This window comes from Nematolebias whitei, chromosome 21 (assembly GCF_014905685.2).
Source record: "Nematolebias whitei isolate Nwh7 chromosome 21, NemWhi1, whole genome shotgun sequence".
Classification (NCBI taxonomy): Eukaryota; Metazoa; Chordata; class Actinopteri; order Cyprinodontiformes; family Rivulidae; genus Nematolebias; species Nematolebias whitei.
Window position 1 is genome coordinate 7,634,968 of NC_056518.1, and position 26,189 is coordinate 7,661,156.

At 40.0% G+C, this 26,189-nt stretch overlaps 1 protein-coding gene across 1 annotated transcript in view; it reads right to left on the minus strand.

The window, feature by feature from the left end:
• kdm1a (lysine (K)-specific demethylase 1a) overlaps window positions 1-26,189 on the minus strand; it is a 36,998-nt gene that overhangs the window by 9,143 nt on the left and 1,666 nt on the right. The window contains exons 3-15 of the mRNA XM_037695153.1: window positions 25,529-25,819; window positions 25,189-25,354; window positions 12,269-12,402; window positions 12,106-12,184; window positions 11,921-12,013; window positions 11,705-11,811; window positions 10,380-10,461; window positions 6,164-6,258; window positions 5,119-5,136; window positions 2,066-2,208; window positions 1,902-1,992; window positions 1,684-1,818; window positions 741-814 (exon numbers count right to left, since the gene is read on the minus strand). Coding sequence (XP_037551081.1) covers window positions 741-814; window positions 1,684-1,818; window positions 1,902-1,992; window positions 2,066-2,208; window positions 5,119-5,136; window positions 6,164-6,258; window positions 10,380-10,461; window positions 11,705-11,811; window positions 11,921-12,013; window positions 12,106-12,184; window positions 12,269-12,402; window positions 25,189-25,354; window positions 25,529-25,819 — 1,508 coding nt within the window. The remainder of the gene's footprint in view (window positions 1-740; window positions 815-1,683; window positions 1,819-1,901; window positions 1,993-2,065; window positions 2,209-5,118; window positions 5,137-6,163; window positions 6,259-10,379; window positions 10,462-11,704; window positions 11,812-11,920; window positions 12,014-12,105; window positions 12,185-12,268; window positions 12,403-25,188; window positions 25,355-25,528; window positions 25,820-26,189) is intronic.

Consider the following 26,189-nt stretch of genomic DNA (forward strand, 5'->3'; position numbering starts at 1 on the left):
GTAAGTATGTAAGTAAGTATGTATGCAAGTATGTAAGTAAGTAAGTAAGTATGTATGTATGTATGTATGTATGTAAGTATGTAAGTAAGTAAGTATGTATGTATGTATGTATGTAAGTATGTAAGTAAGTATGTATGTATGTATGCATGTATGTATGTAAGTATGTAAGTAAGTAAGTATGTATGTATGTATGTATGTATGTATGTATGTATGTATGTATGTAAGTATGTAAGTAAGTAAGTATGTATGTATGTATGCATGTATGTATGGGCTTACAGAGATGGGTGCGTTCTGTAGCCCGAGAATTACGGTACTTCATCAAGTTCTGCAGAAGCCAGTTAATCACCCATTCATTCAAATCAAGGAAACAACTACAACATGCAGGATGGTGTTCCTCAAGGACCAGAGTTGGGAGCCACTGCTTTAGAGAATAACATGGAAGGTTCGTTGCCAAGAGTTTTTTTGTTTTTCCTATGCAAACTGATTTTGCTCCTGAATGAGCCAATTAATTAGTTTTTAAAATTTGTCTCCTGGAGTCAAACATCACAGGATAATTTATTCAATCACTGTAAATTACACAACTATACAAACACCAAATAAACTGGGAACAAGATCATATATTACACTTAAATGTGTTTCTAAAAAAGAAGCTGATTCTTTACTTAATTTCACACACACAGCATAGAGGTAAGGATTGAGCTGCAGTTAAATGATGCTGATGTTATGAAGATGTGTTTTACCTCGGAGGATTGGCCTCCAGCTCCTGCAGCTTCTCCTCAAGCTTCACCTGCACCTCCGCCAACTCATCGTACTCCTGCATGAGGACAAGGCAAACAGGAAGAATAAAGAGCTGCATAGAAGTAAAACCAGAGATAAAAGAGAAAGTGTGTGGACAATACAGCCCAAAGGTTCAGGTCATGTAAGGATGAGCAGCACGAACACAGGGACCTGACACTTCATCAGTTCACCACAGCACAGTAAACTACAACAATTAAAGTCAAAAACAGCTTCCCCCTCTCTGCTTCTACAATCCTGTCGTATGGAAACACAGACTCTTAAATGGTCCGTCTGTGTTGGTCAGAAGGTGTATACACATCTGCAGACATAAAAGCCATCAGAGCGTGAGCACCTTGAAGTGGTTTCTCAGACAGTGCATGGATTGCAGACAAAACCAGTTCAGATCCCAGCTGTGTTTAAACCAACTAAAACATCCGTCTGAAACACACCCACACACACACATCGCTGATTTATTCACTCCAAAAATAAAACACCAGCTCTCACTAATAATACATTCAAGCAGGACATTAAACCATGTAAACACAGCCTGTCTGGTTTGCTTAGACAGCACGGCATTAAAATCCTCTCAGGCGTATGCCCTGATCAGGTAGCTCATAAAATATTCCCTTTAATTTCAAAGTTCTTATTCTAACATTGCAATCAAGCTATAAACTATGGTTATAAACTAATGTTGCCCTTTAGATCAAAGTTTCTCTGCTGCAAAATGTGGTGAGCAACCTCCGGAGTTGTGGATAAATCTACTAATCAACTACAGGAAGTCTTGGTTTAAACTACAGCTAATATAAACACAGCTTTAAAACTTCAGATGCTTTGACTGGAGGATTCGGAGTCCTGATTTTTGTGTTTGAGGAACTTTTTTTGACGGAATCATTATTTTTGCCTCACTTTGCAGAGTGCGGCGAGGTCGCGGTGCTTGCTCTTCACCAGGAACTCAGCTGTGATATCTCTGGGAGGTTTGACTTCGCTTGCTTCTTTAAACTGCTGATGGAGCTCCTTCACACGCTCCCTAGTGGACACCATCTGAAAGGCGAGGGGAAGTGGGGGGTGGAGTTAGCAGCAACATGATTTATTTGAGGCTGCAGACAACTAAACTTGGTCGTCACCTTGTTGAGAAGATCCCTGAGTTCTTCCTGAGTCTTTACAATCTTCTTCCAGTGCTCGATCTGCTCGTCTTTGACATGTTTCTCTTGCAACCTGCGCAGATGCACGATCAAACGTTACAGTTTTTGTACTTGTACACATTTCTACTGTTGTTCTCTGTACTTACTGGATGACCACCTCTAAGGCTTGTCCCAGAGAAACGGGCTTGTTGTTGAGAAAGTTGAAGTCCAGCTGGTGGCTGAGGTAAGAAGTAGCCTCCAGCAGGCGGTTGAACTCCTGCTCCACCATCTCATCTTTCTCTTTAGGCACCTGAAGACAAGCCGATAAGGACAATGTGGCTTAAGAGCAGGTAAAACACTGCAGGCTCAAAAATAACTGAGCACATTATCTGTGTGGATATGAAAAATTACAACTAGGGTTGCAAAGTATCAGGAATTATTTAAGCTGGAATAAATTAAGAATAAACCTGAAATTTAAAATATTGAAAGTCGGCTCCAACAGGGATTTTAAATATATCGTAATTTCCGGTGTATAAGCCGTTACTTTTTTCACATGCTTTGGACACCGCAGCTTAATGTGTCTTATTTATTTATTTAATATTTACTTTTTTCACTAGCTAACGAGCTTTCTGACGCCAAATAGGCCTGTCACTATAACAAATTCTGCTGGGCGATTAATTGTCTCCGATATTATTGCGATAAACGATAATATTGTTTGAAATTTGACAATAATTAGTAATTATTGTCAAATTTAAGAAGAAATTTTTAATTTGTTTTGTGTGTTGTACCTTTTTTTGATCACCGGATGGCAGTATAAGACTGTTTGAACTGAAGGATGGATAGTGAGTGAGCAAGCAGCGCTTTTCTTTAAGAAAAATGGGAGGGAGGCCCATTGACGTGACATGGGCTGTCTCTCTTCAGTTCTCAAAATGTTGGACGCTCGGTGTGGTTTGAGCTCTTTAGCATAGCATTTGTCACACAAAGCTTTTAATAAAAAAAATCAGTAAAAAAGTTCTCAGCTTCTTTTTGCAGTGAAAACCAACTTTTTACACGAAGACGCAGGTTTTAACTGTGAATTTTGGAGCTTCGACAAGACGTGAGGATTTTTCCCCAAGGTCAGCCTGTTAGCTTAGCTTCTCAGCTTAGCTGCTTTTAACGATTCAAAAACGTGATTCAGGACTATTAAAACAGATTTAAACGAGAAAGGGATTGGTCAGTGAAGAGCACCGGAGTTGAGCTTCTTGTCATCCAGTGTCTTCAGTAGAAAGAGAGACACGAAGAAACGATAAAGCCGATAAATGCCAAAAACATTTAGAGGTAGCTTCGTCAGCACTGTTCTCTCCAGTGATTACCAGTAGTCTGCTCTTCTTACACTAGATTTTATGTTCATTCAGTAGGTTATAGGTTACCATATTTAGTAGAGTAACCATGGGTCAGACAGGGTGTTATGAAGGCCTGTGAGGATCAGCTGTCTGTGTGTGTTGAAAGCAAACCAAAGTCTATGAAACGCCATCTGGTGGTTGATTCTTGTACTACAACAAGAGCTGCACATTCTTTCAGGAGCTGTGTACAGTTTCTGTTATTAAAATGTGGGCGTCTGTGACTTATACACGAGCATGGCTTATTTATGTAAAAATTTGTTTTATTTTAAATTTAGTGTGCACGGCTTATAGTCAGGTGAGCTCTATAGGGCAGAAATGATGGTAATTGCCATTTCTACCCACCATCAATTGGTGTAAACACAAATTTCTCTTCATATACCAACGTTTATGTATTTTTTATATAAAGTGTTTGAGTAAGAATATAAGAGAGTAAATAAACAATGAAAGCCAACGGGAATTGTTGGGAGTGTGATTTGGATTGATACGAAGTAATTTTCCAACTTGGGGCATTTCCAAAATTCCCCTGTGGAAAACTCTAAAAAGTTTATGCTCCTTTGCAAACCTAATTTCACCTACAAATAAACAGAAATAAAATGATGGATTTAATAATATTTTAAGAACTCTCCATGCGACACAATGTATTTAATGCATTCAGAGTAAGCTTAAATGTACTTTTAATCATAATATCCCATGCCAGGATGAACATGCATGATGCCACGTTAATACAGACACTGTTAGCAGAGAACAAGCAGCTGAAGGTTTACAGGCAACACTCACCTCCATTAACACATATTCCATATGTCGCTGTAAACATCTTTTACTGCAAATCTGGTCTCTGCTGAACTCTACTCATGCCAATGTCAAGAGGTTTTTTATGTGTAATACCTTAAGGTTTACAACACTAAAATAATATTATTAAACCTAAAACATATTTTATGAATTATACTCCATATACATAAAAAAGCTAAATAAACTCTTTGTTGTTGTAAAACAATTAGGGTTACTACATGGATAAAATGGTTACCGGTACATAGACCTGTCGCGATAAACAAATCAATCGCATGATAAATGAAAATTATCAACCTCATTTTCATTTATCGGCTTCATTGTTTCTTGGTGTCTCTCTTTCTACTGAAGACACTGGATGACAAAAATGTCAACTCTGGTGTTCTTCACGGACTTCCCTTTCTCTTTAAAATCTGTTTTAACCGTCCAAAATCACGTTTTTGGACGGTTAAAAGCAGCTAAGCTGAGAAGCTACGAGCTAAGCTAACAGGGCGACCTCAGGGGGAAAAAAAAAACTCAGTTTTGTCTAAGCTTCAAAATTCACAGTTAAAAACCCGTGCCTTTGTGTAAAAAGCTGTTTTTCTCTACAAAAATAAAAAGCTGAGAACTTGTTAACTGATTTTTTATTAAAAGTTTTGTGTAAAAAATGCTATGCTTAAGAGCTCAAACCACACCGAGTGTCCGTCATTTTGAGAACTGAAGAGAGACAGCCCATGTCATGTCAAGGGGCCTCCCTCCCATTTTTATTAAAGAGACACGCTGCTCACTCCCTCACTATCCATCCTTTGGTTCAAACAGCCATCTGGTGGTCAAAAAAGGTACTACACTCCAAACAAATCAATAGTTCTTCAAAAATTCGACAATTATTGTTGAATTTCAAACAATATTATCATTTATTGCAATAATTTCTGAGACAATTAATCGCACAGCAAAATTTGTTATCGTGACAGACCTACCGGTACATAAACAGAAAAAACTACAACAACAAAAAGAGAGCTGAAACATTTAAGAGTCAAACTGAAGAATAGATTATAAATAAAACAGATACATACACTCGTGCACCGTTCACCCTTTAGAAGTTCACCAAAAGATGAACATGTGAAGGACAGAAAAGAAGGGGGGGGAGAGAGAAGAAGGACATGTTGAGTAAACACAGCATTAACCTCAATCAGGTTTGCACAAAAGTAAAAACACAGACATAGAATTTGTCTTGTTCCTCTCAGAGGAGGAAACCACACGATGTGGATGCTTTAAATGTTTGAAGTCCAGTTTCTGCTTTAATGCACTTTCAGGAAACCCCAACTATCCACTTACAGGACACAAGAACAAAATCTAATGTGAAATGAACATGAATGTGTTCTGACCTGTGCTGAGAGGAAGTAAAGCTGTTTCTATACGACACACACGTTTAGAAAAACAGGAATGAGCTGAAAGGCAGAGCACGTTGGTGCAGAAAGGGAACTTCTACTAGCAAAGAAGGAAACAATACGAGGCTCTGGCTTCAAAAATAACCACTGGAAACACATCTGACACGACAGAATGCTTCATGGATATCAATTACAAATTTTGTTTACAGGATTTAGAGTAGGAGCAGATTATAGTCATGTTTTATTTTAAAACGTGATCCGTTACAGCAACACAAGACATACTTGTGTTGTTCTTTTTGACGTTGAATTCAAGCATTCACAACAATGAGAAAAGTGTGTGAACAAATAAAAACACACAAACTGAATTTAGAACTAGAATTTAAAAAGAAAAGAAGCTTCAACATCATTACACTTTGTGGTTGTGGGAAACATGATGTTGTTAACTTCTGTTTCTGACCCAGTCCACCTTTTTGAATCAGGTTTTAAATAATGATTTGATTGTGACAACAACATTGTTCACAGACTTCGTGCTCCCAGCACTAGGCATGGTGAGTCATTATAGGTCAGTTTGAGTAAAGCAAAGTTTTCACAGTCGGCTCAGCAGAATGAATCACAATCACGCCTACATCACCAAAAGCCTCCTAACATTTATCAACCTGTCTTTGATTCTTAGGAAAAACTCATTATTGATGGAGTTGGTTGTGATTTAACAGTTTGAAATGATACTCACAGCCTGGCCATTAGCTTCATACAGCGGACACTTCTGTTTGATCTTGGCCAGCTCCATGTTAACCTGCTTACTGACCACAGCCATAGGATTCCCTCCTGAGTGGAAGAAACACAAACAGACACACAACAATATTAAGCATCGTCGCCCTCTACAGGATGATTAGTGTAACTACAGAAGACCACTGATCAAGCAGCTCTCTTAAATTATGTGCATTTGAATATACAGGTGCATCTCAAAAAATTAGAACATTGTGAAAATCAATATGGATGTGGAGGATCTCAGAGAAACGGATGTTTACTTTCTAAACACAACGTCCCAGTGGCTTTTAAACTCCAAAATACATTACAGCAAAGACCAGTCCATCTCAAATATCCAGTCCCTCAGCATAAACAGAGTAATATTGTGTATGCTGTTCAGTGTCAGGAGGGTGATCAGTCTTACATCGGGGAAACTAAACAGCCACTGGCCAAAAGGATGGACCAGCACAGAAGATCAACATCATCAGGTCAGGACTCAGTGGTTTACACTCATCTCCAAGCCAGCGGTGCAACAGAGCTTTAGGGCCACAATAAGAAAAAAAAAAAAAGGCTCCGGTCTTCCCTGTGTTGCCATCGTGTCCTGTGGGAACAGGTCTGTGGGTCCCCACATCCACTATTGAACATTCTTATGGAGAAACCTTATAGTGTTAAGCATGCTCACACAGGTGTTTAGATCCAGGTGTTTATCAGATACACACTCAGTTGGGTTGTGGTGGCCACTAAATATATCTTGTATTACCATGTACTGTATAAAATACTTTCTAATGATGTTACAAGTATCATTATATAAGTTGTTTGTTGTTGTGGTTTCTCGGTTTTGTCTTGTTTTTTCTTTCTGCAGGTCTAGAGTCAGACTTCAATAATGTTGATTTGTGTTCTCTTTATCTCTCTCTCTCTCTCTCCTCTATTCCTATCTCCTTTCCCTTTTAACCCTTCTCCCACTTTTCTGCTTTGTTTTTCATCCCCGTGTCCATTACATCTGAAACAAGCCCAAAGCAAATTCTAATGAAGTTTTATTTATATATCAAGTGGAGCATTAAGGCCAGCCATAATGCTCTGCTTGTGAAAGTAAATCTGTTGGGCATCACCTTGACACAGACAATAATTCTGAGTGTCACAATGCCGGACAGGACAAGGGAGGAAAAAAATAAATAAATAAAAAAAAAAAAAAAAAAAAATATATATATATATATATATATATATATATATATATTTATTTGATATATACACATATATATTAAAAGTCTTAAAATTACGAGAATAAAGTTGTACAAGACTATTTTTTTGCAGCTCTCGTTAATTTTTTGCCATAAGTTGGATCCACGACGTGACCTGTCAATCAATCCAGTAGGCGTGTCAGCAAATGCCCAATCTGAAGCTAAATGCTCTTTACCTGCAGAGCTGCTGCTGCAGCCCACCAGAGTGTACCACCTTACTGTAAATCCTGATACTGATAATAATCTGATGCTGATGTGCTACAGATTAACCATCTCCTTATTTGTAAAACCAATACCAAAACAAGATGTTCAACATTCTTCATTTAACCAGAGTTAAAATGCAGTAAACAGCTGCTTTATCGTGTCGGAGTTTGGAGAATATTACGACTCACTGAGCTTCGGACTGGTCATTTGCTGACACTGGATTGATTGACAGGTTGCATGGTGGAGCAGACTTGTGGAAAAAACAAACACGAGAGCTGCAAAAGACTTGTACAACTTTATTCTCGTACAACTTTATTCTCATATATTAAGACTTAATTAGACTTTATTCTCGTAATTTTATGGCTTTTAATATTTTTTATTTTTAGCGTGGCCCTAAAGCTGACTCGTACAGCGGTCACTCTTTCAGGGATGAAGATGTTCACGTCCTTGATCAGTGTTTCCCCTAGATAACTTGCCACGGCGGGGCGCTCATCTCGTCTGAGATTTTTGTCCAGGGGGGCGCTGGAACGGAGACTCGTCCTCAGCTGCGCAGAGCCAAGTTTAAACCAACAGTTTTGGGGGACACAGATACAGCCGCGTGCTGTTTGTACTGACAGTTTTAGAGCAGGGTGTGTGAGAGGAGGGATACAGAGACATGTCTCAGCCGCGCGCTGTCTGAACCGACAGTTTTCGAGTGGCGGGGGTGAGTTCAGCGTGAGGGTTTAGCGTGAACGAAGAGGCTGCCTTTAGCTTTTAGCTAGTGCACCTGCATTGCGAGCCGCTAGTTTAGCATTACGTCAGTGCAGACAGATGGGTGGGGGTGGGGGGTGGGGTTCGGTAGACGGGGCGCTCGGTTCTGTTGACGGGGCGGGGCTCCCCGACTAAAATGGTAGGGGAAACACTGTTGATAGGGAGGAACAATGGTTTGAGAGAGGAGTAAAGGAGGCCATCTTTGTGAAAAGGAATTGTCCATCATTAAACAGGGGTGGAGCCTCTGGGTTCAACTGTCCCCCTTTTATGCGTGAGAGAAGCGGAGCGCTACGTCTGTAGCTTTTTAGTTAGCATGTCTGTATTGCGTGCCGCTAAATTAGTTACGTCAGTGCCGGCAGTTGTTGTTGACTGGGGGGAGAGAAAGACAATTATGGTAGGCAGGGCACTGGTTCTGTTGACAGGGCGAGGCACCCTCCTTGGACAACAGTAGAGGAAACACTGAATATGGATTCTGGACCTCTCCACTCTTCCTCCAGACTCTGGGACCTTGATTTTCAAATGATATGAACATTTATTTTACTCTGAAATAAGGACATTGGACCATTGAGAGACAGTCCAGCTCGTTGTCTCCTCAGCAGGTAAGACACTTCTGATGTCTCTGGGTCAGGAGTGGCTGGACTTGAGGAGTGAGACATTTGTAACTCATGTCCAGCAGTTCGTCAGCTGATCACCAGCAGTTTACAATATTCAACCTCTTCACAATATTATCATTTACTGAGACCCTAATTTTTGGTTTCTCATTATTTGTAAGCCATACCGTATTTTCCGCCGTACACATCGCACCACCTATATTTGTCTAATAAAGTGGAAAAATCCATAAATACGTTGCTTCGCTGTATACGTCACATCTATTGTGTCACCGCTGATGCGTCGCGTTTGTTATGTCACCACTGACAACCCGGAAATGTGGGCCGATGTTGAGCCCAAAATCGATTGGCAGGATGATGCACGGGAAGACTTTAACAAGAATGTAACAACATTAACACTTAAAAACAATTATTTGTTTGCATGACTTTATAGTAAAGGCGTGTCTCAGTCTAACGTTTTATTAATAAAAGGACTTTAACGGTCAAATCAGTTGTATTTCAAAAGTATTTGCTGCCTCTGTGCTCTGGTAGCACGCAGACAGGGAGGAAAAAAGGAGGAATGCTGCGCGTTTCTTCAAAATTTAACAAGATAACCACCTAAAACAATTATTTCTTTACTCGAAATGATAACAAAGGTGTGTCTCGGTTAACTTTTAGTTAATAAATTCACTTCAATGGTCAAATTAGCTGCATTTCGCCGGGGCGATGCAGCAAAATAAAGTTGATTTGATGGTTGCTCCAAGCAGCGAACAGAGCGAAGGTGGGAGACTATGGCAAGCCAAATGTATCATTAATAGCTGGTGAAGATTCTCAGTCATCCAGGACATTGTAAATTCAAAAACGTTCAAGACAAAAACAATCAAGTATAATGTATAATAAATAAAGTCAGGTTGTTTTTGTCTTGAAAGTTTTTGAATTCATGATTATAGCCACTTTTATCTATTAATTCAATTCAATTCAGTTTATTTATATAGCGCCAAATCACAACAAAGTTGTCTCGGGGCACTTTACAGGAACTTTCACATACATAAAAGCCATTTAGTAAAGTTCTCTATCTAAGGAATTACGAATGATACAACGGCATGCCTTACTAATCTGAACCATCTGAAAATGGTACTGTTCAATATTTTTCAGTCAGAATGAATGAAAACAGTCATATCTCAGCAAAAGTTGGTTTATAAATATGCAAAAAAAATCCATGAATATGTTGCTTCGGCATACACGTCGCAAGGCATGCAAATTATGCAAAAAACTGTGACTTATACAGCAAAAAGTACATTAATTATCAACATTACAAGAAATAAAGTCTTGAAATATTTCACCATGTGTAATGAATCTATATACGAGTTTCACTTTCTGAAGTGACAGAAAATATTGAACTTTTTCACAAAATCCTCACCCAGTCCCGTCACCACCATGGCTCCCAGGTCTGCAACATAGTTTCCCTTCCTAAATGTGGCCACTCTTCCCCCGACTCGGTCCTGCAGGGTGAAAGAAAAGTTGTTTTTAAATGGAGAAATTGCATTTTCTGCCAAAGTATAGATGTGGATGCTGAGTGCTGAATGACACAAGCTAAAATGAGCAAACCCACAGCTAAAAAGATAAAATTAGCAAATATGTAGCTAATCTACATTTAGCAAAACAGTAGCTAAAAAAGGAGCATAAGAGAACAAAGACAGAACAAATATGTTTTAATAGGTTCAGAGATTGTAACTAATTGTCATTTTATAGTATGTGATTGTTTCTGTACGGTGACCTGAGATGACTTTTGTTAAATGGAGCTGTCCAAGTAAACTGATTTGAACAAATTTTTAAATTTGAAAATATCACGTTTTTCTTTAGAACATTTTTGTACATATACGTATTTTCCAGCACATAAGTTGCTCCGAAGAATAAGTTGCATTTATTATGCATCACCGCTGACCCGGCACATTTATTTAATGGTCAAAACAATTTCATTTTGCTTGGGCGACGCCATCCATTGCGGCCTGAGCTGCTAGCTCTCCAGCGTTCCTCTGCCTGCACCAGCTGAGTGAAGCGAGCGCGCACGGGAGGACTCGCTTTTGCAGTTCTTAGAAATCTAAAGCATCAGTCAAAAATTGCATTATGAATATGGGAGGGAAAAAAAAAACGTATACAAGTCGCTTCAGTGTATAAGTCACAGGACTGAAATCTAAGACTGTGATTCATTCAATGGAAAATATGAGTAACTCAAAAAGTATAAAAGTTACAAATATGGTAAGTGACAGCAAACTATTCCTAATCAAGTCAAACGTTTTGATATATGAATGGCAAAAGTATGTAAAGTAGTTTGGGTCGTCATAAATGCACAGAAAAATCTAGAAGCAGGAGCCCCAATAAGTACCATCTTTATTCTGATGATGGTCCAGTGTCAACATTTAAAAGTTCATGCAATTTATTTTAAAAGTAGTTTCTTTCGGATGCTCTCTTCTTCAGGGGTTGCTACAATGAGTGAACCAACATGAACGATCTAGCAGCTGTTTTTTGCCGGATGACCTTCATTAACGCAAACTGGGCTTGAACCGGCTGCCCCAGGATTACAAGGCTGCAGCACTTAACCACTGAGATACAATTTATTTTGAAACTAAGGAAATATTTCAATATTCTCACAATACTTTCAATAAAGTACTTACTTTACAATCACAAAACAAGATACAGGTCCAGCTACATGAAGAGTTTATTGTAGGCTCTGTGGTGACCTACCCTGGCTTCCAGGACGGTAACATCCATCCCAAAGCTCTGCAGCTGCCGGGCAGCAGCCAGACCAGACACACCTCCACCAATCACGATAACCTTCCCTGTTTTCTTCGCTGCAACAACAAACACAAAGGCCTCAACTGGAGATTACTTCTGACTGGGTCATGCTCAGTGTGAATGATTTTTTAAAAGACAACGTTAATGCGCTGAATGAAGACTTACTGGGTAACGGCTTGACTCTTTTGTAAATGCCAAAGTTAATCAGGCCGTGTCTTTCTAAGTAGCTGTGAATCCGGTGAACCAACACAGCATCACCTACAAAAAGAGGATGGGAACATGAACTCACGTTCCGTTAGAAGAAGGAGAATTAAAAACAGTGGCTGTTAAAGTTCAATTGCGAGTCTCACTGTTGTATGGAGCTTCAAGCTGCTGCGCTGTGGCCTCAAACGTTATTTGAATTTTAGGGTTGTCCAGCCACAGTTGGATCTGGATGAAAACATTATGAAATGTGTTTAAAATAAGATATCTTGTGGTTCGTTTGTCAAGAAATTAAATGGAAATGGTACGTACGGTACGGTTCCTGATGTACAGGAAGACCTTCTGAGTCTGTTGAGGGCCACTGATGATGTCGGGGAAGCAGGCGGCCTCTTGAGACGTCATCCTGTCATGTGGAAGGCGGCTCTGAAAAGCAGCTCCTTCCAGACCTGTTAAAAAACACATTTCTATTTCTTCAATAATTTTCAGCTCAACACTAAATGTATTATTTCTTCTGTTCTGTTCATTTCTGGGGAACAGCCATGATGTTTCTGGGTCTTTTTGACCTGGGGAATATTTAATCACGCAAGAGGGTCAGAAACCAAATAAATTAAAAAATCCTCAAAAACATTTTTGTTTCTGATTATTAACTCCATTATTAACCATTTCAATCAATATTTAGTGCATTTATGTTCTTTAACTCTCATAGTTAAAGGAGCAAAAGGATATGTAAAGGATCATCACTGACATGAGGCCTCTGTCGATGGTTGAAGACGAAGGCTTCACTACAATGATCCACACTTTTAATCCAGGTTACAATAATCTGCACTTTTAATCCAGGTTACACTCTTCCCTCAAGAACACATTTTACAAAGTAGCTAAATATTGTGCAGGTATAAAGCATAGTTTGTATATATTTTTGTGTACATTAAGTTTTTTATCAAAGCTATTTGACTAACTTTTAAATTTTTTATTAACAAAAAAACAAAGTTAGATCTCACAAAATGCCTCAGTTACAGATATTGGCTTCCCGTTCCGTAAACTGATGGACGGCAGCTCCCTCCGGCTTCTCTGCAGTCTTTTATCATCAAACTGACCCGTTTTTCAAACCAGACTAAAGTTGGTCCCCATTCCAACCGAATTCAGTGTTCAGTGACTCAGAGTGTCGGACGGGACCGTCCAAAAAAAAATTTCCCACCCCACCAGTCACTGAGCGCACCCTGCCGGCCAGGTGACCACTCGAGCTGGGGAGTCGTCGCACGAAGGTTGGGTGTTTTTTTTCCTCTCTCTCTCTCTCTGGACCCCAACAAACTTCTCATCTGGACCTTTGTGGGTCTACCTGGTTCCGACAAGAACCGCTGGGTGGTCATTTGCTGGCTTTTTCACTGGTTTTCTGCTGGACTAGCCCCTCGTGGTGTCTTCATTCAGTGTGGGGAAGTGTACCCGTGTCCTTGAACAGGACCAGAACCGAACAGAGTTGGTTGTGGGGGAGTTCGTCTTCAATAGAGCCGGTGTCAGCCTCAGTGAGCAGCCCGTTACCTTTTAACGAAGGACTGTCCACCTCCGTGGGAATTGCTGTGTTCGCCTGGAGGAGACACTCTGATGTTATGAAGCACCGCCGGAACCGGACCGGAGCAGAATCGGGCTAGGGACAACTTCAGCCACTTCAGCCTCTCCGGTCAGTCTCTTCCATTTTTCACCGGGGGTGGCCTCTTGTGCTGTTGGGTGCGGCCGTGACGTGCAAAGAAGCGGAGCACGGCGGAGCAACGCTGTGTGGTGCTCGAGAGAAGTCCAGAGTTTACATTGGAGTTGATGTAGACCTCCATCCGAACTCACCTGGATAATAATTATTTTTATTCCGGATCATGGTGTTGTCCCCTGTTGACCTGAAACGAGCTAGGACCATGCCTTTCATTTCAGGAGGATTTTCTGGCAGCTCGCTCTGCTATTTGCTGCGAAGTATCTGTTTCTGCCTGTTGATTCTGGACCCAGCTTCTGTTTCACATGGGAGCATCCATCCATCTTCCCAGGGGGGCCGAAGCCCCCCTCAGCCCAACTCAAACTGCAGTTGGGTCACCTCGTCGAATTTGTTTGCCCATTTGATTTGTGACGCTTTATGGTCTGAGACTTTTCTGCACCATTCATATTATTGTCATTATTTTCAGATCTCATATTATCTGGAGTCACTGAATCTTGTTAATACACCTGGATCTGCCCATCACTGCAACTTTCACTGTTTTTAGGTTCTGAATAATCGCGTCTTCATTAATGTTTCTCATGGTTCGATTCTGGGGCTAATTGTCACACTACTAACTTCTGTAATTACTAGGACCGAGTTCCGAATCGAGGTTCTTTTATGGCATCGACCGAACTGCACCGGTCGGTGTATGTATTGAAACGTCACTCTTCTTTTGGTGTCAAGTTTTGGTATTGGCTGTAACGTGTCACGTGGTTTCAGCATGCAGGCAGGTAAAACACCAGACATATGTGTAGTGAACTAGACCTCCTACATCAATCTGTCTCTGAAGACCTTCATGGGACCTCAGAAGCTAACTAAAGATTGACAGTAACATAAATCTTAGCTTGTAAAACTGCTCATCCATCCAGTCAGCTGCTTAAACAGTTCACCTAATGTTCACTGTTTATGTTAATGTTCTCCTCACAGGAGGTTCTGACCCTGATGTGAGGAGGACAAAAGAAAAGCGAGGTGGATGTGTTACAGGACAGTTAGGGAGATGATCAGAGCCCTAAATCACAGAGAAGATTCAGGCAAACACACAGAGGTGCAGAAGTCTGCATCATTCCTACCTCAGTGAATCCAGTGACCTGCTGGTGGAATGTGAGGGACAATATCTCAGTGCTATCAAACTGACAACCAGGTATCTGTGTGTGCAACAATCATCATCCACAGCCTCAGAGTGAACATGTTCTACTGCTGGAGACACCATCAGCCAGGAGCGGGCTTGTTTGTGTCTAGAGAAAACAGACATGTTGATTTTTCTGAAGAAAAACTGTGAAGTGAAAAGGTCCAGTGTGTAGCAGTGAGCATTAAACACTGATATGCCACTGGTTTGAAACTGGTCTTTTGAACTGGAAATTATTTGTTTGTTTTCATGTAAGAAAACTGCTTGGAATAGAAAAATACCAAAGCTAAAAAATAAAACTCACAATTTGTACTGTAATGTGTAACGTCATTTTGTTCTTGTTAGAATTAATAGTAATTACAAAATTGGTACCGAAAAAAGAACCGTCCAGGAACTGACACCGAAGTGAAGGTACCAACCGAAGTGAAGGTACCGACACGGGTACCAATACCGATTTTTTTAGAAAGGTACCCAGCCCTAGTAATTACACATCAGTCACGAAAAACTCAAGAAAATGTCTGATAATAATGTTGTTACTGCTCTCAGGGATTCAGCCCAATCCTGGACACCCCACTAATTACAGCACACCAAATGACTTTAAAAACATGTCTGGTCTTCATTTTCTGCATGTAAACACACGTAGCCTTCTGAGAAAACTTGATGCCTTGAAAATTCTGGTCAGTTCTTCTGGGGCAGATGTAATCTTCATCTCTGAAACCTGGCTCAACAAATCTGTACTGAATAATAACCTGGTAACCAATGGATTTAACATCTACCGCTGTGATCGTCAAAAAAAAAGGGGGGGGGGGGGTAAGTCGCTATTTACATCAGAGATTCTCTGGTTTCTAGTCGTGTGTCTACTAAAACACTTCCAAACCAGTTTGATGCCTTGGCTGTAAACATCACTTTGAATGAAGGCCAGATCTTATCTGTAGTGGGTTGTTATCGTTCCTCCTCAGCAACACCTGAGACTCTGTCCGCCCTGATGAAATTCCTTGGAAATTTAAAATTCAAAGAGATTTTTTGGCAGGAGATTTCAACATTGACTGGACTAAATCGACCCCCCTCTGTGATAAATTCAAGGAATGTTACCCGTCTCTCAATATAAACCAACTGATCGACTCTCCCACTAGACCAAACAAAAACCGTCCTGAAAAATCCTCCATCTTAGACCTGTTTCTAACTAATATGCCTCACAAATTCCCTGGTACAGGTGTTTTCGTTGACATTTTGAGTGATCACTGTGTGACAGCGACTCAGAGATATTAAACTTCCATCTTCTAAGCCCAGGTTAATTAAAAAAAGGGATCTGAAACGTTTTTGTGAACAGTCGTTCCTCTGGGATCTGGCTCACTTTGACTGGTATCGTATTCTATTAACTGATGACGTGAACTCCGCTTGGAACTATTTTCATAATAGTTTCATTTTTTTCGTGAACAAACATGCTCCTTTTCGTCAGTTCAGAATAAAGGGACGAGACAGCCCCTGGTTTACTCCAGAGCTAGCTGACCTCCTGCACAGAAGAGATCATCTTTGGGCTGCAGCGAGAAAATCTGACTCAGACACTGATTGGTTGAGTTTTCGACAGATGAGGAATAAATGCACAACTGCTGTCAAAGCAGCAAAACAATTATTTCTTATCTCAGATCTCCAAAAATCTAAATAACCCCAACAGATTCTGGAAAACCATCAAATCTCTCTCAGGCACCCCCCAATCATCTGACCCCCCATCACAACTTCTCATTAACTCTGTTCCTGTGTCAAATAAGCACGAGATCCTGAACTGTTTCAACAAACATTTTGTTGCTTCTAGTTCTTAATTTGACACAGTCACTAATGGAAAATCAGCCACTTCACTTAATAACCAAACTTCTACAAATCAAATCCCTCCTACAAGTAGGGGTTGAACGATTACATAATTTTTAAACTAGACATTAACATAAAACTCGAGTAGAACTCGAGTACTTGATGACGTCATAGGATCTCAAGATGCAAAAATAAATAAATAAATAAATAAATAATAAATAAATAAACATTTACAAAAAAAAAAGATCAACAAAACATTGGGAGAGTATATTATGCTCCTACCATTTATCATAATGCAAATAAGTCACAGGAAAGCCAAAACTATTAGTTATTATTATTATTAAGCTGCAAAAGTGAAAGAAATGTCCGGCACATAAAAAATGAAACTTAAAAACAGTGGGGCGCTCAACCACCCTGCACCACCGCCCGCAGTGTTGCGCATTAGGTTTAGTTTTAGAGATTAATATGTTTATACAGTGGGGAGAACAAGTATTTGATACACTGTTGATTTTTCAGGTTTTCCCACTTGCAAAGCTTGTAGATGACTGTAATTTTTATCATAGGTACTCTTCAACTGTGAGTGATGGAATCTAAAACAAAAATCCAGAAAAATACAATGTATGATTTTTAAATAATTAATTTTCATTTTATTGTGTGAAATAAGTATTTGATCATCTATCAACCAGTAAGAATTTTGGCTCTCACAGACATGTTAGTTCTTCTTTAAGAAGCCCTCCTGTTCTCCACCCATTACCTGTATTAACTGCACCTGTTTGGACTCGTGACCTGTATAAAAGACACCTGTCCACACACTCAATCAATCAGACTCCAGCATCTCCACAATGCCCAAGACCAGAGAGCTGTGTAAGGACATCAGGGATAAAATTGTAGACCTGCACAAGGCTGGGATGGGCTACAGGACAATAGGCAAGCAGCTTGGTGAGAAGGCAACAACAGTTGGTGCAATTATTAGAAAATGGAAGAAATACAAAATAACGGAAAATCTCCCTCGGTCTGGGGCGCCATGCAAGATCTCACCTCGTGGAGCATCATTGATCTTGAGGAAGGTGAGGAATGAGCCCAGAACTACACGGCAGGACCTGGTCAATGACCTGAATAGAGCTGGGACCACAGTCTCAAAGAAAACAATCAGTAACACTCTACGCCGTCAAGTATTAAAGTCCTGCAGTGCACGCAAGGTGCCCTTCCTCAAGCCAACGCATGTCAAAGCCCATCTGAAGTTTGCAAATGACCATCTGAATGATCCAGAGGAGGAATGGGAGAAGGTCATGTGGTCTGATGAGACAAAAATAGAACTTTTTGGTTTAAACTCCACTCGTCATGTTTGGAGGAAGAAGAATGATGAGTACAACCCCAAGAACACCATCCCAACCGTGAAGCATGGCGATGGAAACACCATTCTTTGGGGATGCTTTTCTGCAAAGGGGACAGGACGACTGCACCATATTGTGGGAAGGATGGATGGGGCCATGTATCGTGAGATTTTGGCCAACAACCTCCTTCCCTCAGTAAGAGCACTGAAGATGGGTCATGGCTGGGTCTTCCAGCATGATAACGACCCAAAACACACAGCCAGGGCAACTAAAGAGTGGCTCCGTAGGAAACATCTTAAGGTCCTGGAGTGGCCTAGCCAGTCTCCAGACCTGAATCCCATAGAAAATCTTTGGAGGGAGCTTAAAGTCCGTGTGGCCCAGCGACAGCCCCGAAACCTGAAGGCTCTGGAGGAGATCTGTATGGAGGAGTGGGCCAAAATCCCTGCTGCAGTGTGTGCAAACCTGGTCAAGAACTACAGGAAACGTCTGATCTCTGTAATTGCAAACAAAGGTTTCTGTACCGAATATTAAGTTTCATTTTTCTGGTGTATCAAATACTTATTTCACACAATAAAATGGAAATTAATTATTTAAAAATCATACATTGTATTTTTCTGGATTTTTGTTTTAGATTCCATCACTCACAGTTGAAGAGTACCTATGATAAAAATTACAGTCATCTACAAGCTTTGCAAGTGGGAAAACCTGAAAAATCAACAGTGTATCAAATACTTGTTCTCCCCACTGTAGGTTTTTTTTAATAGGTTTAGAGATTAATATTTTTTGCTTTTTGTTTGTGAAACAAGGTCAAAGGAAGCTGGTTCTGGTTCGGTGGATTGGACCCGGTGTTGCACCATATTCTGTGACCAGTAACAGTGCATGTAACACCGCCCCCTACGGTCACAAATACGGTGGTCACAGAATATGGTGTAACACCGGTTTGCAATGAGCTCGAAACAGTCAGGAAGTTGATTCATTTTCTGTTTCCTTACGGTAGTTGAACCGGAAGATTCATCTTTAGTGAAATATTTCCAGACTACTGACCAATGTCTAAACTCTACATTTTAGCCAAGGTTCTAGAAAAACTGATAAACTCTCAAATCAAAAATTTAACATCTTACCTCTCCATCAATCTAGTTTCAGGAAACAACACAGCACAACCACTGCTTCGCTGAAGGTTCTTAATGACATTGTTGAAGCACTGGATGCTAAGGATTATTGTGCTGCACTTTTCTTAGACCTGTCTAAAGATTTTGACACTGTGGATCAGAACATCTTGTGTCATAAACTCTCAGAAATTGGTTCTCTAACCATCTCTCAGATCGGAGGCAATGTGTTCAAAATAATGGTACTTCCTCCAGTTATTTAACAGGCAACAATGGTGTACCACAAGGCTCAGTCTTAGGACCCACCCTCTTTACAATCTACATAGGTAATGTAGGTCAGAGCATCCCTGATGCATCCTTGCATTTCTATGCTGATGACACAGTGGTTTATTGTCGAGCTAAAACAGTTGCTAAGGCTTCCCAGCTTTTGCAATCCGCATTTGACATCATCCAGTCTGATTTGTTCCGCCTCAAACTTGTCTTAAATGCCGATAAAACCAAAGGGATGTTTTTTTCAAACAGGAAGTCGGTCCCAGCAGTTCTTCCTCTGATCTCATCCTCAAATGGTGTCCCCATTGAGTTTGTTGATTCCTATTGTAGTGAACTAAGCCTCAGGTCTCAAATCTGGCCTTGAGGGCCTTCCTGGGACAAGAACTGTATTTCATTGATTTGAGTCCAGAAACACAAGATTAAGTTCATCCAGAGACTTTCTAAGTGTCCTGCACTGATCAATTGAAAGAACATTCTCTTTTTCTATTATCATTACTATTTTACAAATGTTTTGATAATCAAATTGTGTTTAGTTCAAACCATTTTCAAATGTTGAAGTGAACTACTCATTTTAAATCAACTGTGAAACAGTATTAGTGATTTTTTATCCTCATTCAAAGTAGAAATCAGGTTAATGATGCATTGTCTGATTTTCTGTCTTCAATGAGCAAATTGTGAAGTTGGTCAAAGGTCAAGTTTCGGTCAACTGCAAGTTTACTGAAAAAGAAATGTCATGTTTAACTTTTTCAGGCAGATATGAGAGAGTTGACTCCACGAAGTCTGGATCCTTCAAAAACATTTTCTGTCTGTTCTTAAACAAACTTAATCTTTTTCCTTGACTTTTAATAACCTCTTACATCACTAAAACACACCCTGTTTGGTCAATCGACCAATCAGAAACTTCGCAAATGAACCGGAAATAGAACTCTTTAAATGTCTGCACTTCCTAGTTCAAACCAGAGCTAGTGCAGTCGAGCAGAGTCGAGTTCAGTTCGGAGAGCAAACCGAACAGAGAAGTGCTGGAGAGAACAGGAGTTCCAGACATGATCCGGAGTTCTTCCGAGTCTCGTGGGAATTATGCAATCTTCCACATCTGAGTGGAACTCTGACGGACTTACTCCTCTTGTGAGTCCACCGAGAGGTGAACCTGTGTCGGACGGAATACCGGCACTACTTCGGACGATTCACAGCTGTTCCTACGGAGACGCTGAAAGGGTGCGTTAAATGGAACTCCGTACCAGTGGAGACATCTCATCCAGGTAAAGAGTCGATTTACATTACCTAAGTGTACCGAGGAGGAAGCTGGGATCTTAACGGAGAGTGCCGTCCTGATACTGACACATTTCCCTCATCCATCTTTTCCTCTCCATTTAAACTTCATTTCCATCTTTAAACTCTTATATTTTGCTAGTAATTAATCCAGATATTTTCAGAAATGTCTGTTGTAAAGCTTGAACCCAGATACCATGGCTTATGGTCTCTGAAAGCTTGCTAATTAAGCTGTTGTTATTTTCAATTTTGCCAAATCAATGTAAATGTTTGATGTTAAACTTTGATTCTGTTAATAAATGACGCATTCATTTGATGGGTCAAAGAAAATTAACGTCTCACGTTACATTTATTAAATTCAATGCACGACATTATTCAGTCCAGAAAAATGAATGAATCCGTTTAATTTATGGATAATATATCACAGATATATGTTACCCTACACTATAAATATTTGGGTATCTTGGTCGACTCGCATCTCTCTTTTAAGCTACATGTGGAAAACTTGGTAAAGAAACTGAAAGTTAAATTGGATTTCTTTTTCAGAAACAGATCCTGTCTAACCCTGAATGCTAGAAAACACCTTGTAACTGTGACTTTCCTTCCCTCCATTGATTACGGTGACATTATTTACATGAACGCTCCTAAAAGAACTCTGCAGATGTTGGATGCTGCAGATGTTGGATGCTGTCTATCATGGTGCGTTAAGATTCATAACTGGCTGTGATTATCGTACCCACCACTGTACCCTGTATTCACTGGTTAACTGGACATCATTAACTTCACGCAGACTCTCCAACTGGTACATTTTCATCTTTAAATTAGGGCTGCAACAACGAATCGATAAAATCGATAAAAATCGATGATTAAAAGCATTGGCAACAAATTTCGTTATTGATTTGTTGTGTCGCGCGATTATGCGTCTTTCACGGCGCTGCGGAGCCGTTTCGTTTTGTTCACGGGCAGTTCATTGTCAATGCTGACTGACTGAATAAAGTTTGAAAAAAAAAACTGCAGCGCGAGTCGAACAGAGCGAGGGGGGAGGAGGAAGCAGAGCAGAGGCTGTTTTCAAAGGAAATTTAAGTAAATTTTACAAATGACCGACGCAGCGAAAACTGTTCGACCCAAGTCCTCCAAAGTGTGGGAGAACTTCACAAAGATAAAAATGAGAAACGTGCCGCTTTGAAAATCGCCGACACGACACGAGAGAACCACGCTGATAAACATAAACATGTCGGAGTCACGAGGAGGAGGAAGGAGCTGAACAGCTGATACATGTTTCACTCCCAAGTCGTGTTGCAGGTGAGTCTCTACAATTTAACACATTGTTCTGTTTCAAAGAGAGAAAACGAAACGTCAGTCTCTCTGGTAGCTGAAGCTGTTTGTTTGTTTGTTTGTTTTCTGATTAATGACGGTGATAGAGAACGTGTGTTACTTTTTATTTAATTTAATTGGAACAAGCAGTGTTTAAATGTGATTTATAAATAAATCTAACACAAAGATAATAATTTAATGATTAAGCTTCAACTTTTAATTTGTTGGCAAAGTCTGAAGACACTGCAGGTATGGCAGGATGAATTGCATTTAAACAGGAATTAAAGTAATTTATTACATCTACTCAAATGTGTGTAATTAAGTATTTTATATGTGTGTGTGTGTTTAATTGCTCTTTTAGCTACTTTTGCCTGAACCTAACGCTGTAAGTGAAACAAGGCATTTCTTGAGTTGCTGTAAATTATGCTATAATACATATTTACTGTCTCATTCCAGAAAACAACAACAAACAACAACATCCTTCATGATGGACAGACATCATGGACACCACAGCAGCAGCTGTCTTCACTGAAATCATCCTTAAATGATCGTCACTGACATGAGGCCTCTGTCGATGGTTGAAGACGAAGGCTTCACTACAATGATCCACACTTTTAATCCAGGTTACAATGATCCACACTTTTAATCCAGGTTACAATAATCCACACTTTTAATCCAGGTTACAATAATCCACACTTTTAATCCAGGTTACACTTTTCCCTCAATGACACATTTTACAAAGTAGCTACATATTGTGCAGGTATAAAGACACATTAGTATATATTTTAGTGTACATTTATTTTTTTAAGCTATTTGACGAACTTTTATTTTTTATTATTCAATATTTTACTAACAGAATAGTAAAATAGCAACCTGTTTTTTGTGTGAATTGCTATGTCAGTCAAATGTTCAATTTTGGAATAAAGGGGTGGAAATTAAAACGTTGTGGGGGGTTTTTGCCGATCCATCGATTAATCGAAAAAATAATCGGCCGATGAATCGATTATTGAAATAATCGTTAGTTGCAGCCCTACTTTAAATCACTTCTTGGTCTGTTTCCTTCATACATCTCCTCCTTCATGTCTTTGCATGAGTGCAGCTACAGCGTGCGCTCTCAGGACATTATTACCTGCAGTATCCTGATGCATGCTCAATCATCCAGGTAGAAAAATCTACAAAAGTTCAATCTGGTCCTTTGGACATTCAAAAAAACAAAAGCAAAAAAAATCTAGATACGTTTCGTCTTTCATCCGAAAGACTTCCTCAGTCTGAGGTGCTGTATTCAGCTTAGTCTCTTAAATAGCACCTTCTCAGAGTGGATCAACCATGACCTGCAGTGTTCCCTCAGTGTGGACTGAACTTGGCAAAAGGTCCTTCTCCTACTCCGCTCCTGTTTCCTGGAATATCTTGCAAAAAGATTTGAAGCTCTCGACCTTGACCTCTCTAAGTGGCTTTAAAAATCTGTTGGACTCCTGGCAGGGACCAATGCAGACATGTTCTTGTTTTTAGTTTTCTACATTCTCCTTATAATCTAGCAGTTTTTGTTACTTTTTTTTGCATTTTATTTGTATAATAATTTTTTTTTTAATCTGTATGACTTTTTATAACTGTTTATTGTTGTCGCTGTTCATTGTTTTTCCATCATTCTTTGTTGAAATCAAGTCTCTCTTGTAAATGAGTCCTTGAGGCTCAATGGGATTAACCTGTCTAAATAAAGGTTGAATGAAAACTGTGACTTGTGGATATTAAACTTCTGTACCAGCTGCTCAATAAAGGCAAATCTACCATCAACATAGAGATCATACGGTGAATTTACTCCATTCAAGTCCCAAGCATCCAAAGATGTATCAGTTACTGAAGGAGTAAACATGATTATGTGACACAGGTGCAACAAACAGTAACTCTGCAGAGTTAAATGTCCTCCTGAACTGATTGCAGAGCTTGACTGTCCAGATCACAATTGGGTTAGAAGTATAAGTTGATAATGACTGTTTGAAAGGCAACTGAGAGCAAAGTAATGCAGAGGGGGAACTGGATCTAATTGAGGTCGTCTCCATAGCCACCCAATTGGGAGCAGGGACATCCTTTCTTAACCAGTATAATACATTTCTGATATTAGCTGCCCAGTAATAGTGCATGAAATTAGGAAGTGACATGCCTCCTAGACTACAGGGCAGATGCAAGATCTTCCTGGCAATCTGTGGATATTTTATTACAAATAAAATTTATTGCATGTTTCTGTTTTTAGTATTTTACATCGCTTTAAGATGTAGCTGTTTTTGTTTAGTTTTTATATCATTTCTTCTATTACTTTTCATTTTATTTTTAATAACGTTTAAAAATTAAACTTCACCCAATGAACATTGTAATAACCAGCAGCAGTGAATTTAAGGGACTTTTTACTGTTTTCTGATTTAGGGATAAACTCATAACAAAAAATGACCTGGCATCATGCAGCCTTCACAACACTAAACCACACTGTGCCAAGCAAGTGACAAAAGACAAACACAGTTTTACTCAGTTTAGTCATCCTGCATGTAATTATTAAAACAAAATCATTTACAGGTTCCTACTTCCTACCTACCTTGGTGTCACAACTTCTACTCTTCGTAACTTTTATTCCCCTTTCCTTCACAATCCACTCAAGAGTAACATCCATCTCCTTCTCCCATCGTTTTCATTTCCACTATTCCCCATCACTGATTTTAACTATTGTACTTTCCAGAAAACTTGTGTTACTGGATCTCTTTCTCCTTAACACCTTTCTCCTTCAAGGTGTTCTCTGTAACACCATCAGATGAACTTTTCAAATATTAGAGCAAAATGTTTGTGTATGTGGCAGCTACATTGTTCAAATGTTGGCGCACAATACAGACACGCTAGCTAAGATGCTAAAGACGTAGCGCTGTGCTCCTCTCATGCATCCCACACACCCCTCCCCCGACAAAAACTGCCCAGCAGTGCCTGTCGTGCCACCTGCACTAACGTACTGGCAAGCTAGCGCACAACACTGAGGTGTCTCCCCCTCCACCCACTGCCCCGTTGACAAAAATGAGGACCCTGCTAAGCCAAGTGACCCGAGGAGGAACAGTTTCTTAACCATTTACCACGCCTCTTACCCCCCCACTCACCCCCAGCCCCCCGGAAAACAAAGACTCTTCGAATCTACAGGATTCACGTAAATTACATATTATTCAGTTTAAAATCGGCAAATTTTGCTGAAAAGCGACAAGTTTGCAGGTATGTAAAACATTTTGGAGTGTCAGACTCACCTGATGGCTCTTCAGGTTCACTGTCGTTCTCTTCTTCGGGAGGCGGCGCTGGAGGAGGAATGACCTGCTTCCTTTCTTTCTCTGCCTTGGCGTTTCTCTCCTCCTCTGAGTAATATTCGTCCTCCGACAGGTTGGCCAGGCTTTCGTCCATCTCGCGGTACTCCACCTGCAACAGTAGGCACAATAAAAGCACCATTAAAACCAGGATTCATGTCAGTCAGGGCTTTGTTTGGTTACACTCCCTGAAAAGCTATCCTCAGCCTCACACTGCAAAACATCAACACGAGCTATTTTAACAAAACCCTTCTCTCCTGAAACTTTAGAAACTTAAAATGTTTACTTTTGGTCGCTTGCGCCGACTTGTTCTGCGAACTTCAGCTGAGTCTGGGTCTACTGCTCCAGGACCTGGCGGGTGGGGAAAAGAGGCCCCTCCAGGTTCCCCACTAGGAGACGACCTGTCTTTCTTCTTTGAATCCACAGCTCCCGACACTGAGGCTGATGAACCAGTCTGGGCATCAGAACTCAGAGTCCTTTCACCTCCTGCTGCTCCAACAGAAGATGAAGAGGAGGAAGAGGAGCCAGCATCTGATTTCTTGCTAGAGAGCATTATGGAGGATGTTGGAGGCCTCTCCTAGGGAAATGGTGAACAGGAATCGACTTAAAAATAATATACACACAACATAAAGAAATACATACTGAAATGACTGAATTTGAATGTTTAAAAAAGTATAACTAATAAAATATAAATAATGTAAAATGACAGTATGGCTTGAGATAGTAAGAAACAAATTAAAAAAATGTGTTTTTCTTTTCATACAAAACTTTGTGGTAAGCAAAATCAAATGTGTGTAAAAGATGATGGTTTTTAACAAACATTTTTCTTCTTCACTTCCATTTGAAATTAGGAAAAATGCAGGTCTGTTACAGATTTTCACATTTGTGCACAGTCTATTTAGTCAACAAAAAAGGTTGAATCATGTCATCTGGACTTCGTTTTTTTT